The 15279-nt window shown below is 50.2% G+C and overlaps 1 protein-coding gene across 1 annotated transcript in view; it reads left to right on the forward strand.

Annotated features, from left to right (window-relative positions):
* LOC124550749 (cytochrome P450 4C1-like) overlaps nucleotides 1–15279 on the forward strand; it is an 87433-nt gene that overhangs the window by 27821 nt on the left and 44333 nt on the right. Inside the window, exon 3 of the mRNA XM_047125471.1 lies at nucleotides 7746–7982. Within this exon, the coding sequence (XP_046981427.1) occupies nucleotides 7746–7982 (237 nt within the window). The remainder of the gene's footprint in view (nucleotides 1–7745; nucleotides 7983–15279) is intronic.

The following is a 15279-nucleotide window of genomic DNA, read 5'->3' on the forward strand; positions in this document are numbered from 1 at the left end:
CAGAAGAGCTTCTGTAAAGTTTGGAAGGTAGGAGACGAGGTACTGGCAGAAGTAAAGCTGTGAGTACCGGGCGTGAGTCGTGCTTCGGTAGCTCAGATGGTAGAGCACTTGCCCGCGAAAGGCAAAGGTCCCGAGTTTGAGTCTCGGTCGGGCACACAGTTTTAATCTGCCAGGAAGTTTCAACTCAACTATGATAAATAACCATTTAATAGTAATGTCTAATATAATCCATCTTAAGGTCTGGAGGTTGCGGCTCTGAAGATAACGATAATGATTTTGTAGCGTAACAGGCAGACTAGTCGGGAGAATTCAGTGGTCGGCTTATCTTAATTTTGTTAATCTAGGCAATATTGTTGCACCTTTAGTAGTTGTTACTGCGCACATAAGGAACGGGTTGAGCAAGCTCGTTAATTTGTACGCAGGACTCTCTCTTGTATTAATGACTGATCTGACAGGGTGATTCTCTTTGGGAACTTTTAATTTTGATATTAATTTAGGTGTAGTGGTTTTCATATAATAAACAGAGCACCTTATTCATAGTTTTATTTTATTTTATTTTATTAAATGTCCAATTCGCATTCCAACTGAAAGATCTAGTTGGATATGGTTTTAGGCGTTAAGTCAGGAGCGGGAAAAATGAACAGGAATAAGCAGTGATGCAGGAAAGGAACAAACAGCGTGAATCATGTGATGCGAGGAACGTAGGGAAGACAGGAAGATAATTGCCAACAATTTGCAAAGAGCACATAGACGCTAATAGACTGGACAGTTATGGTATGTCTGCGGCAGCCAAACACACACACAAAAAAAAGCACTGAAGAGGATTTAGAAGTCGTGCACGTGGCGAAGGAAGGAATAGAAGTTGATGCACTTGGAAGAACTAGAAATATCAGTTCACTAAGGTAGATTTGATATTGCCAGAATGAGATTTCCACTCTGCAGCAGGGTGTGCGCTGATATGAAACTTCCTGGCACGTTAAAACTGTGTGCCGGACCGAGACTCGAACTCGGGATCTTTGCCTTTCGCGGGTAAGTGCTCTACCATCTGAGCTACCCAAGCACGACTCACGTCCCGTCCTCACGCCCCGTCCTCACCATGAAATCCAAGTTTTCTCACCTCCTGCCTAATTGTCATGGTACTTGCAGTGTATCCTGATGCCGTTTGCAATTCCTGTGTGATGGTCCGGATAGATGTCTGCCTATTACACATTACGACGCTCTTCAATTGTCGGCGGTCTCTGTCAGTCAACAGACGAAGTCGGCCTGTACGCTTTTGTGCTGTATTTGTCCTTTCACGTTTCCACTTCACTATCACATCGGAAACAGTGGACCTAGGGATGTTTAGGAGTGTGGAAATATTGCATACAGACGTACGACTCAAGTGACACGGAACCATGTGACCACGTTCGAAGTTTGTGAGTTCCGCTGAGGCCTCCACTCTGCTCTCTCTAGATGTCTAATGACAACTGAGGTCGCTGATATGTAGTAACTGGCATCAGGTGGTAGCACAATGCACCTAATATGAAAAACGTATGTTTCTGGGGATGTCCAGATACTTTTGATCACATGGTGTAATGAAAATGTCGTCAGTACTTAAGAGTAATTCTAGTACCTTCCGCCGCGAAAGTCGAACACGCGCCAGAACAAATGGACGTGGTCAGCCCATAGAGGGCTCCGCCTCCGCGACGGCTATTCCGCGCAGCGGCTCTCGCGCAGCGAGGACGCCACCGCTACGCCACGTGCAGACTGCGGCCAATAGCCGCTCCCTCCGGTTTCGTATATAGGGACCCGCTCTGCCCTAGTCCAGCATCTAGAGGGTTGGATCCCCTCCTTCGAAAGCGTCAGATTGCCAAGCCTGGGCTACTCTCAGGGTGGAATCTCCGTCTTCGAAGATTGTGTGTGTCTGTCTGTCTGTCTGTCTGTCTGCCCGCTGCTGTCGCTGTTCGTTCGTTCGTCCGTCCGTCCGTCCGCCTGCTGGCTGTCCATCGCCGTCGTCGCAACCGCTGCCGCCGCCGCCGCCGCCTGCCTGCTGTTCGTCCGTCTGTTCGCCGCCGCCGACGCAGCCGACGCCGCCTGCTGTTCGCCGCTGCCCATCGCCGACGCCGCCTGCTGCACGTCCGTCTGTCCGTCGCCGTTCGTCTGCAATGAGTACTCCCACCTCCACCGTCATCTACACCTCCCCCTCCCCCTCTCCCACAGTCACTTCCTGGAGTGCCGCCTCTGGCCTCCCTCCTTCCACCTCCCCTTCCCTTCCTCCACTTACCCACCCCCCTATCTCCTCCCCTGCTGTATACCCACACCTCTACACCCTTCCTCCAGCCTCCACACCCTCAACAGCTCCCACTACTACCCCCGCCCTCACGTACGCCTCTGTTGACGCCTCTGCTGCCGCCCCTCAGGTGGTTGGCTTCCCCTCTCTCACCGACCCCGTCGCGTCGTCTTCTGCATCTCCCGCACGCATCACGTTGCGCCGAGCCACCATCGCCACCACTGAACCAGCTGCTTCTCCCGGTGCCTCCACTACGCCACAGGGATCTGCCACCCGCCACCTCCCTCTCCTACCCGTCCCTCTCCCCTCCTCCCAGCCTCCAGTCTCCAAAAAACCCCAAAAGCGCGTCCTTACCGACTCTGCTCCCGCCACTTCCCACAAAAAATCAACGCCACCTCCCCCTCCCCCTGCCGTCACCATGGACACCACCCCTCCTCCTGCCACCCCTACCTTGGCCCCCACCCTCCACACCTTTGTCCTGTCAACTCCCGATCCTAAGTTCCTCGACGCTCGTACCCTCACCAAGGAAATACGAAAGTACTTACCTGGTGCTCCCATCTCCCAACTCATTCCCCGCAGGGACTCAGTCCTTATCAAGTCCCCGTCCCCATCATTTCACACAGACCTCCTGCGAAAACTCCCACGAGTTATGTTTGGCCCCCACGCCTCTCTGACACCCTTCCTTTCCGCTTCCACTCCTCGTGAGCCCCAGCCTCCCCGTCGCCCCCCCCCCACCTACACCGCTGTGATCACCAAGCTCAGCCCGGTGATCACAGAGGATGAAGTGTTGGTAGAACTGAACTCCCACCCGGACTTGAAAATCCGCTCTGCCCGCCGTATCCACAATGCCTCTGGTCCCACCTACCTCATGCGGGTATTCTCAGAGTCCGCCCCGTCCATAGACCATCCCCTCACCCAGGGTGCCCTGATATACCACCGTCGCCACCCTGTTGAATCCTCCAAATCCCCTCCCCAATCCTACCGTTGCCAACGGTGCCTGATGTACAATGACCACCTGACTCCCAACTACAAAAACTCCCCCACCTGTCCCCATTGCAAGGCCTCCCACTTTCTCAAGAACTGCCCCAACCTCGCTGCTTCTCCTTCCTGTAATACCTGCAATGGCCCCCATCCCACATACTCCCACAAGTGTAAAGCTAAACCCCCTCCAGCCACCCCTGAACTTACAGTCCCAGTTCGTCCCATCGATCCTCCTGTCCATCCTAACAATTCCCTCCGTCCACCCCCCACGGCCGAGGACATCATCCGGTTCATTACCGTTGTACTCCAAAACATTCACCCTTTTCAGCGCCCGCACACCTTCCAACAAATATCCCTTGCTGCTCGCTCTGTTTTCCACCTGCACACCTTCGCCACTTACTCCCACAACCAAGCCCACTTCACCTTCACCCGCCTCGACACCCTCGTTTAAGTCTCTTCCCTTCCCTCTCTTCCCCCCCTCCTTCCCGTCATGGCGCGGCACGAGTCTCGCATCCTCTTCCAGAACATTCGCTCCTTCCGCTCCAACAAATACCTCCTCATGCACACCCTCTCCCACCACCAGGTCGACACCTTCCTCTTGAACGAAACCTTTCTCCAGCCCCACCATTCTATCCGCACCTCCCCCTATATCCTCCAAAACACTGATGCTCCTGGTCCTCGTGCGCAGGGTGGAGTCGCGATTGGCCACCTTAAGCATATCCCCGTCCGGCCACAACCTCTCCTCAATGACCCCACTGAACACCTTATCCTTAGCGTCTTCTTCCCCTCCCTCACCATTACCTGTGCCACCATCTATGTCCGCTCCACTGCTCCTCTCCCTTATGACTTCATCTCACACATTGACCACACCTTCTCCACCTATGTGATTGCCGCCGACCTCAACATCCATAGCCGCACTCCTGCTGCCCTTCGGCGGTGGCATCAGTTCCTCTCCACAATCCAGGGTGACCTTGTTCCCGTTCCCCAGCACACCCGACCCGAAAGTAACACCACCCCCGATGTTGTCATTGCCTCTGCCAACCTCCTTGGGCGTATCACTGTCGCCGTCCTTGACCCCACAGGTAGCGATCACCTCCCTCCTCCATATCGTCTGCAAACCGCCCCCCTCCGGCTCCGCGACCTGCACCCCCTCCCAAGGTCGTCCATGACTATCGCCGTGCCAACTGGGATGCCTACCGGGACTCCATCTCCACCCAGGTCGAAAGCCACCCTCTTACCTATCGCCATCCTGACGACATCATCCGCGCCTCGTCCTTCCTTCAGACGGTAATTACTGACGCCGTGGAGGCCCATGTTCCTACTAAAACCATCCACCCGCACCGTCCCACCCTCCCTCCGCGGGCTGTCCTCCTCCTCCGTGAATCCCGCCGCCTCTATCGCTCCTTCCTCCGCACTCGTGACAGGGATACACTCCAACGCCACCGGCAAATACAGCGACACGTACGGAACCTTATTACAGCAACGAAACGCCGGGACTGGCGCCGGACCTGCACACGACTCAATGCCACCCTCCCTATCAACTCCTCCAAGTACTGGTCTGCCTTCCATCGTCTTACTGGTTCCCTTTCCGCTCCCCACTACCCCCTTCTCCATAACAATCGCCCCCTTCCAGACAACCTCAGTAAGGCCAACCACTTCGCTTCCCACCTGTCCGAGGTCTTCTCCATCCCCGATGATCCCCACTTTGATTATTCTCTTTTCCCCACCATCATGGAACGTGCTGATACCTCAGTCGCTCCACTTGCTCCTAGTCTCCAGTACTTGGGGCAGTTGCCCCCCTCCGACGTCAACACTCCCATCACAGCACAAGACATTAAACTTCTCCTCCAGTCCAAACGCAACACGGCCCCTGGTCACGACTGTATCACCTACCGTCACCTTCGAGAAAGCCCCTATTCCTTCCTAACTGTCCTCGCCCATCTCTACAATGTCATCCTCTCTACTGGCTTCTACCCTGACCTGTGGAAGACCTCCCGCGTCCTCCTCTTCCTCAAACCCAACAAACCCCCTTCTGCCGCCTCTTCCTATCGTCCCATCTGCCTCACCTCCGTCTTCAGTAAGGTCCTTGAATCCATCCTCTCCCACCGTATCCATCGGCACCTTGCTCAACACCACCTCCTCCCTCTTACCCAGTGTGGCTTCCGACCCTCCTTCTCTGCTGACGACCAACTCCTCAACCTTGTTCACCTTCTGTCCCTCCAGCTCAACTCCCGTCGCTCCGCCATTTTTGTTTCCCTTGACCTCCATAATGCCTATGACCGTGTATGGCATCCCGGTCTCCTCTTTAAACTCCAAACCTACGCCCTGCCTATCAATTTTGTCCGTCTGGTCGCTTCCTTCCTCTCGCACCGTCCTTCCTATGTCACCCTCCACAACACCAACTCCCGTATCTTTTATCCCACGGCTGGCGTCCCCCAGGGTTCTGTCCTCTCCCCTCTCCTTTATCTCTTGTATACAGCTGATATGCCCAAGCCACCCCCACCACCTTCTCCAATATGCTGATGACACCGCCTTCCTGGCTCTCTATCCTACCCTTCAACGGTCTCAACGTACCCTCCAAACCCACCTTAACCAGTTCACCACTTGGTGTAACCAGTGGCTCCTCCGTCTCAACCCCTCCAAAACCCAGGCAATCATCATAGGCCGTACCACTCACTCCTTTCGCCTCCAAGATTTCTACCTCACCCTTTATGGTCGTCCTATCCAACTCACCCCCACCCTGAAATACCTTGGCCTCACCCTTGATCGACACCTCACCTGGACCCCTCATCTCCTGACCATCCAGCAGAAAGCCCATTTCCGCCTCCGCCTGCTGAAACTCCTGTCCGGCCGGACATGGGGATTGCATCCTTCTACCATCCTCCACACCTACAAATCCCTCATCCGTCCTATCCTCTGTTATGCCAGCATCGCCTGGATCTCCGGCCCCACCCGCTTTTACAAGGCTCTCCAAATCCTTGAACGCCATGCGCTCCGCCTTGCCTTCCGTATCCGCCTTCCTTCCCCCACACGGCTCCTGTATGAACTGATCCCCTTCCCCCACCACCTCTTGTTCCTCCAACATCTCCGCATCCTTTACATTGTTCGCAGGGTTGATCCCCCCCACCCTCTGGTTTCCTCCTTCCTCTCCACACCTCGCCCATTGCCGCGCCTCTATCGCTGTATCCCTCCCTCTCTCCACCTCCACACCCTCCATCTCCTTCATCAGGGCAATTTCCAACGCCTCCCCCTCCCGGATGACGAACTTCGCCGTGACATATACCCTTCCTTCCAACTATAACCCGGCCTTGTCCCCCCCCCTCCCCAGGGCCCCCTTCTCCTCTTTCCTCCTTCTCCCAGAGCGGATTTTCCTCCATCCCCCCCTCCCCTGAGACCCTGCACCCCATATTTGCCTCTCTCCTTCCCACATCCCTCCCTACCTGGCCCTCTTCCGAGCGCCCCCCATTCCCCTCCCCCATCTCTTCCCCTCCCTCCCTTCTTCAGGTCTCCCTCCTCTCCTTGAACCTGGCAGATCCTCTGTATTGATCATCATCAGTGTGCCACGTCAGTGTTGTGTTTCGTGCTGTTTCTCGTGTGCGTCCAGAGGTGTGATTTTAACTGTGTACTGCCTTGAGGTTCGCCGTCAGTGTTACGTTGTGTGCTATGCCATCTGTCAACACCTTTATGCTCCAGTCATACTGTGCCTTGTGTTCTTTTAATCGTCGCAGTGTGTGGCTTTTTGTGTGTGCTACTTTTAAACAGTTTTTTTTTTATCTCCATTTTACAGTCACCCCGTTTTTTGTATATTGCCTTCCATGATGTTCTCCCTTTTTTATATCTATGTTCGCCTTCTTCTCTCCTTTGCTGTTTTTAAATGTCTTCTATTGTTTTGTTCTATGTCTTTCGGCTGAAGAGCAGCGCATATGCTGCTGCCAGCCCGCCCCGATGGGGAATTGAAATACAATAAAGAAAAAAAAAAAAAAACCTAGTCCAGCCAGTCTGGTACTCGCTCTGGATTGAGTTTCTATCTCGGCGGTACTGCGTTCTGGTCGTTGCGCGTTGTTGACATTTGCCTGGCTCTGGTTCCGAGTGGATTTACGTTCGGTGTTTGGTGTTGTGGTTTCCACAAGCCTCCGTTGTGTATCTCTTCCTTGTTGTGTCGCTCGTAGTCGGTGGTGGTCGGTTGTTGTCGGTTGTCGTTGGTCTGTCGTCCGACTCGTCCTGTGTTTACCCGGTGGTTCGTGCTCCACCGCCGGCGGCTTCCCCGCCTGGCGGCTCAGATCCGCAGCCCAAGGCGTTCCCGCTGTTGGTTGTGGTTACCACAGAAGTCATTAAAGAAGAGCGCAGTATTGCAAACTGCTGGGCCAGCGCAGCACAGCACCAGTTTTGCACCCCGGCGAGATGGGGGGGGGGGGGGGGGGGTGCGCCTGCTGGCTGAACGCTGTGAGAGCGGCGCCTCCGCCGTGGAGCGGCTCTGTACGGCGGCGTGTTGCAGCTGCTGGGGAACTTCCTGGAGGCGTTCCACGAGGGCGGCCTCTTCCTGAGCGAGCGGCTGGCCAGAGACAGCGCGGGCGGCGCCGCCCCCGCAGACGTGCACGCCCCGGCCTTCTTCGCCGCGCTGCGGAGCATCTGCAGCGCCGCCACCGGCGTCGACCCCGACCGGCTCATACCGGACGATGTAGCGGAGCACGAGGTCTCTGCGATGGTGGCAGACGGCATGACCCTCATGCAGGTAAGCCCTATCACAGTGAAACGTCCCCTTGGAACAATTAATGAATTGCTGTGCTGGTAAACCTCTTACATTATTTGATTTTCAAACAGCTGAGCAGAACTGAACGTACTCAGACATTTCGCTCTTTACCTATTCTGATCAACACTAAACTGACACGCAATATTTTTAGCTCAACGCAATCTGACTTTCAAAAATCCCTACAAAAAATGGTCCTGACTAACAATAACCTATACCTTTCAAGAATCACTTAACTCACAAAAATCTTCGTTCCTCGAACTACTGCGATACAGCGAGCGCCAATACTGGCAGCTTAATAAGAGATTCTACCTACAGAAGTCACTAACTACTCATAGGCATAGTTAGCAAATGAAAGATTTTGATAGAGAACAAACAATGTATTTACCTTAATAGTGTTCAAATGGCTCAAATGGCTCTGAACACTATGGGACTAAACATCTGTGGTCATCATTCCCCTAGAACTTAGAACTACTTAAACCTAACTAACCTAAGGACATCACACACATCCATGCCCGAGGCAGGTATCGAATGGTTCAAATGGCTCTGAGCACTATGGGACTTAACAGCTATGGTCATCAGTCCCCTAGAACTTAGAACTACGTAAACCTAACTAACCTAAGGACAGCACACAACACCCAGCCATCACGAGGCAGAGAAAATCCCTGACCCCGCCGGGAATCGAACCCGGGAACCCGGGCGTGGGAAGCGAGAACGCTACCGCACGACCACGAGATGCGGGTAAGCAGGTATCGAACTTGCGACCGTAACGGTCGTCTGGTTCCAGACTGAAGCGCCTAGAACCGCACTGCCACCCCGACCGGCTAAGCAAGGTGCAACACAAATGGCTGAGAGCCACAATTAAATTTTAAAACTTCAGAATATATTACCATAGACCTTTAAAGGCAGGAGGCCAGCATGTTTAACAAGAAATCTTAAAAATCAACAAGATAAAAATCCAATTAAGATAGCAATAAAATAATTTAAAGAAGCAACAGATGCAAGGTGCTATACCAATGGTTGAGGGCCACAATTAAACTTCAAAATTTTAAAATATACTACCATAATCTTTAACGGCAGTAGGCTGCAGTGTTAAAGCTGTCCCAACCAGGGGACAGCCACGAACCGACCGACACAACGACTTGCTTCCTTTCAATCAGTAACTGAGAACTCTAACTAGCAATGTTACGAACGTGATAATCTACAATGGAGTATGTATTACCTGCCAAAATTAGACACCAGGCTGGACAGCACCAACAGATGAGGAAAGAACGCTGCCTAAAATTACGTTAGTGGCCAGGGAAGGTAACCGGAACACTAACGGCCACTACGCAGAAAATTCAACTGGTGCACTTGAATTTGAAACACGGTAATAGTTAACTTCACTCAAAGAACACTGCCTGAATTTACGTTAGTGCCCAGGGCAAGTAACAAGAACACTAACGGCCACAAGATAGAAAATTCCACTGGTGCAGTCAAATCGTAGCCGACCAAAATAGTTAATTGCACCGCATGGCGGCTAAATCTCAGCAGTAGAACCACTCGGTGTTGGTAACCGGAAAACTTCCCCAACAGCAAACCAGCAAAGCGAAACACCACTACATGAATAGACGTGTCTTGGGTAGTTGAAACCACTACTCAATTTCGACGTCCTGGGTCGGTGAACCACGAAGCCCGTAGCGATCGGACAGCTCAACACACGCTCCGACACTGCGCAGGGGCTGCCAGCGGCCCCAGCCAACTGCACCACGCGGAAATAACTTCCCTCGTCCGCAACAACCGACCGACCCCCCTCCAGGCGCCAAACCAAAGATGGTACACGGCGCAAATATCTATACACACGTAGAATGGTGAAGAACCACGACGTAACCGAGACGTAAGGGCGGGAAACCAATCACAGATAGACAGCGAAGTTAACGAAAACGCATAATTGGGAGAGAGCACGGCTCAATGATCTTATGATTAAATTTTCCCCAGGGTATTTCGTCTCATCTTTATCTACGATGATGATGGAAGCTTAAAAAATGAATCAAAATTTGTGCTACAGCTGGGGACTCGAACCCGAGTCTTGTTACTTGCCACACAGCAATGCAGACCATTACACCAGAGAAGTACCACGTGTGGCAGTGCTGCACGAACTACCCAAGTCGATTACCTCCCCAACACAAACTTCAATTCACATCCTCAGCCTATTTTCCCCCTAAATTGTCACTATAGCCAGGGCTCTCCGGCATTGGAATAGCACCACAATGTTGTGTTGGGGAGGTACTAGACTTACGCAGTTCGTGCAGCAATGTGGACTATAGTGTTGTGGTGGTGTAACGGTCAGAAGTTTCTGCCTAATAAGCAAGGCGACCTGGGTTCAGATCCTGCCTATGGCACAAATTTTAATTCATTTCTTCAGTTTCCATCATTATCGTAGATAATGGAAGTTACTGAGAGGAACAGGTTACGATGGCATAAAAATTAGGAAAAGATGTGAAACGTTTTCGTGTGTCCATTCTTGTCATCGATGTCTTCGGAACTTCGGCCGCACACTTACGTAATAAAATGAAACAACCGTCAACAGACACAGCCTCCTTGGCCTCGCTTGTTGAATTGTCTGAACGCGAATTAGTTTCTAACATTCTCAAGGGAATGCGTGCCGCGGATAAGTCGCATTTTGTTTCCCGTAAGCAGCCTGAGACCTGGGGAGAACTCCGTGATGTGGTTGTAGCAGCATCCGCATTGCCCCTTGAGAGCCACGGGCGTCGGGAGGTTGTAGGGTGCGACATTGGGCCGATTCCGGATTACCCGCATCCGTGGGAGTTAGCAGAATGTCGTATCGGCCGACACTCAGCAGCCGTGAACTCGGCGCGGCGTGCTACAACACGCGCAGCACACGGCGAGTACCGCTGGCGCCGCACACGATGTCGACAACTGGCGCCAGTGAACGCGTCGTCGCGGGGTTAGCGGCAGCGTACACACCACTATCGACACTGATTGCCCTGGCGGCGCTGCCCTTGCCACCAGAGTGAGCAACTGTATAAGGGCGCCATCTACCAACACTCTGATTGGCCGGACCTGCGGATTTAAGCGAGCTCCCTGAACCCGTTTAACCAGTTCAATCTTCGCCGATGACTGTGTTACTACCCGGCTGCTGGATTCACGACGACCGAACCGTACTGTGGCCTCCCCGGCTGGAAACTTGCGACGCGTCGGTATCGACTGGTTGGCAGTGGTTTGGACTTGTATTGTCTACCGGTGACTCTGATTTCTCCTTGGCGCTACAGCCAGCGAAGTGTTGTGCAGTCGAACTTAAGTTTTGTTTTGAGTGACAGAAGGTCAACTAAATTTGGTTATCACGGAATATTTGTTGTGTTATAGTGCGGACATAACACAACACAGAAGGGAACCCAGGCGTTGTTTCAGATGCGGTAGTTCAGCTCATTTGGTACGCTCTTGTGATCAGCCTCGTGCTCTTAGAGCTAGCAGATGACGCCGGCTTGGTACACGAACCCGGGTTCCAATCTTTAGGCCTTGGTGTACTCCCGTAATCGCACCCGCATCATCCCCTTTGCCTTAAGTTTGTTCTCGAGTAGGGGGGCAATCTCCATACCGCCTGTAACCCCCGAAGGTTAAGATACTCAAGACTAAGATACCTCAGATGTTGGAACAAGGAGACAGCAAACCCTCTACTTCTGCTTATGCTTCTCCAATTTTTCTTGTACCTAAGGATCAGGGGCGCGATTTTAGACCTGTTGTTGACTACCGGCGTTTGAATGGCCAGGTTGTACTCGAATCAGTGCCCTTGCCGGATTTTCATAATTCTTTTACCTAGTTTGCCGGCGCTGAAAGCAAGAGGAAACTACGGCCGTAATTTTTCCCGTGGGCTTGCAGCTTTACTGTATGATTAAATGATGATGGCGTCCTCTTTGGTAAAATATTCCGGAGGTAAAATAGTCCCCCATTCGGATCTCCGGGCGGGGACTACTCAAGAGGATGTCGTTATCAGGAGAAAGAAAACTGGCGTTCTACGGATCGGAGCGTGGAATGTCAGGTCCCTTAATAGGGCAGGTAGGTTAGAAAATTTGAAAAGGGAAATGGATAGGTTAAAGTTAGTTATAGTGGGAATTAGTGAAGTTCGGTGGCAGGAGGAACAAGACTTCTGGTCAGGTGACTACAGGGTTATAAACACAAAGTCAAATAGGGGTAATGCAGGAGTAGGTTTAATAATGAATAGGAAAATAGGAACGCGGGTAAGCTACTACAAACAGCTTAGTGAACGCATTATTGTGGCCAAGATAGATACGAAGCCCACACCTACTACAGTAGTACAAGTTTATATGCCAACTAGCTCTGCAGATGACGAAGAAATTGAAGAAATGTATGATGAAATAAAAGCAATTATTCAGATAGTGAAGGGAGACGAAAATTTAATAGTCATGGGTGACTGGAATTCGAGTGTAGAAAAAGGGAGAGAAGGAAACGTAGTAGGTGAATATGGATTGGGGCTAATGAATGAAAGAGGAAGCCGCCTGGTAGAATTTTGCACAGAGCACAACTTAATCATAGCTAACACTTGGTTCAAGAATCATGATAGAAGGTTGTATACATGGAAGAACCCTGGAGATACTGTCCGGTTTCAGATAGATTATATAATGGTAAGACAGAGATTTAGGAACCAGGTTTTAAATTGTAAGACATTTCCAGGGGCAGATGCGGACTCTGACCACAATCTATTGGTTATGACCTGTAGATTAAAACTGAAGAAACTGCAAAAAGGTGGGAATTTAAGGAGATGGGACCTTGATAAACTGAAAGAACTAGAGGTTGTACAGAGTTTCAGGCAGAGCATAAGGGAACAATTGACAGGAATGGGGGAAAGAAATACAAAAGAAGAAGAATGTGTAGCTTTGAGGGATGAAGTAGTGAAGGCAGCAGAGGATCAAGTAGGTAAAAAGACGAGGGCTAGTAGAAATTCTTGGGTAACAGAAGAAATATTGAATTTAATTGATGAAAGGAGAAAATATAAAAATGCAGTAAATGAAGCAGGCCAAAAGGAATACAAACGTCTCAAAAATGATATCGACAGGAAGTGCAAAATGGCTAAGCAGGGATGGCTAGAGGACAAATGTAAGGATGTAGAGGCTTATCTCACTAGGGGTAAGATAGATACTGCCTACAGGAAAATTAAAGAGACCTTTGGAGATAAGAGAACCACTTGTATGAACATCAAGAGCTCAGATGGAAACCCAGTTCTAAGCAAAGAAGGGAAAGCAGAAATGTGGAAGCAGTATATAGAGGGTCTATACAAGGGCGATGTACTTGAGGACAATATTATGGAAATGGAAGAGGATGTAGATGAAGATGAAATGGTAGATACGATACTGCGTGAAGAGTTTGACAGAGCACTGAGGGACCTGAGTCGAAACAAGGCCCCCGGATTAGACAACATTCCATTGGAACTACTGACGGCCTTGGGAGAGCCAGTCCTGACAAAACCCTACCATCTGGTGAGCAAGATGTATGAAACAGGCGAAATACCCTCAGACTTCAAGAAGAATATAATAATTCCAATCCCAAAGAAAGCAGGTGTTGACAGATGTGAGAATTACCGAACAATCAGTTTAATAAGCCACAGCTGCAAAATACTAACACGAATTCTTTACAGGCGAATGGAAAAACTAGTAGAAGCCGACCTCGGGGAAGATCAGTTTCGATTCCGTAGAAATACTGGAACACGTGAGGCAATACTGACCTTACGACTTATCTTAGAAGAAAGATTAAGGAAAGGCAAACCTACATTTCTAGCATTTGTAGACTTAGAGAAAGCTTTTGACAATGTTGGCTGGAATACTCTCTTTCAAATTCTAAAGGTGGCAGGGGTAAAATACAGGGAGCGAAAGGCTATTTACAATTTGTACAGAAACCAGATGGCAGTTATAAGAGTCGAGGGACATGAAAGGGAAGCTGTGGTTGGGAAGGGAGTAAGACAGGGATGTAGCCTCTCCCCGATGTTATTCAATCTGCATATTGAGCAAGCAGTAAAGGAAACAAAAGAAAAATTCGGAGTAGGTATTAAAATCCATGGAGAAGAAATAAAAACTTTGAGGTTCGCCGATGACGTTGTAATTCTGTCAGAGACAGCAAAGGACTTGGAAGAGCAGTTGAACGGAATGGATGGTGTCTTGAAGGGACGATATAAGATGAACATCAACAAAAACAAAACGGGGATTATGGAATGTAGTCGAATTAAGTCGGGTGATGTTGAGGGTATTAGATTAAGAAATGAGACACTTAAAGTAGTAAAGGAGTTTTGCTATTTGGGGAGCAAAATAACTGATGATGGTCGATGTAAAGAGGATATAAAATGTAGACTGGCAATGGCAAGGAAAGCGTTTCTGAAGAAGAGAAATTTGTTAACATCGAGTATAGATTTCAGTGTCAGGAAGTCATTTCTGAAAGTATTTGTATGGAGTGTAGCCATGTATGGAAGTGAAACATGGACGGTAAATAGTTTGGACAAGAAGAGAATAGAAGCTTTCGAAATGTGGTGCTACAGAAACTCTATATTGATTGTTTGGAACCTTTGCCTAGGACCAAAAGGGGTCATCGATATGTACTCGTTATGATTGATGAATTTCCTCGGTTTACTTGGCTCCTTCCGAGCCGCAACGTTACCGCTACGACCACGATTAATCAGTTGACTAGTGTCTTTAGTGTTTTCGGGCCACGTAAGCATTTCGTTAGTGATAACGCTCCAGCTATTCTTTATAGTCCCTTTAAGGCTTTCTCCTTTCAGAATGAAGTTAAGCATGTCACCACCACCCCGTATTATCCCCAGGGGTCTTTTGCGGAAAGGGTTGATAGGAATATTAAGTCCGCTTTGATTATTTATCATCAGAAAACACCCAGAAAATGGGATTCCAGGCTTCCCTGGCTTAGTTTCGACTTTAATACCGTAATTCATGAAGCCTCGCGAAGTACGCCTGCATCCTTGATATTTTCCTACCCAGTTAATTCCCTTCTTTCCAACTTGTGGGGGATTCAGGATCTTATTCTACCTGACGTCAATCCGCGGCTCATAAAGGAAATCAAGCCAGGTGTAATATATTCAAAGCTCATAATAAGCAGGCTGAGCATTATAATCGTAATCGGGAAACCTTTAAGGGCAGGCCGGGAGACCAAGTTTACATCCGCAATTTCCAAGGGAGGCAGGTGTGCGGCTGTAAATTTACTCTACGTTTTCTGGGGTCTTGCACTATTGTGCATATATTTCGTCCGGTAACTCTCTTGGTCT

This window comes from Schistocerca americana, chromosome 9 (assembly GCF_021461395.2).
Source record: "Schistocerca americana isolate TAMUIC-IGC-003095 chromosome 9, iqSchAmer2.1, whole genome shotgun sequence".
NCBI lineage: Eukaryota > Metazoa > Arthropoda > Insecta > Orthoptera > Acrididae > Schistocerca > Schistocerca americana.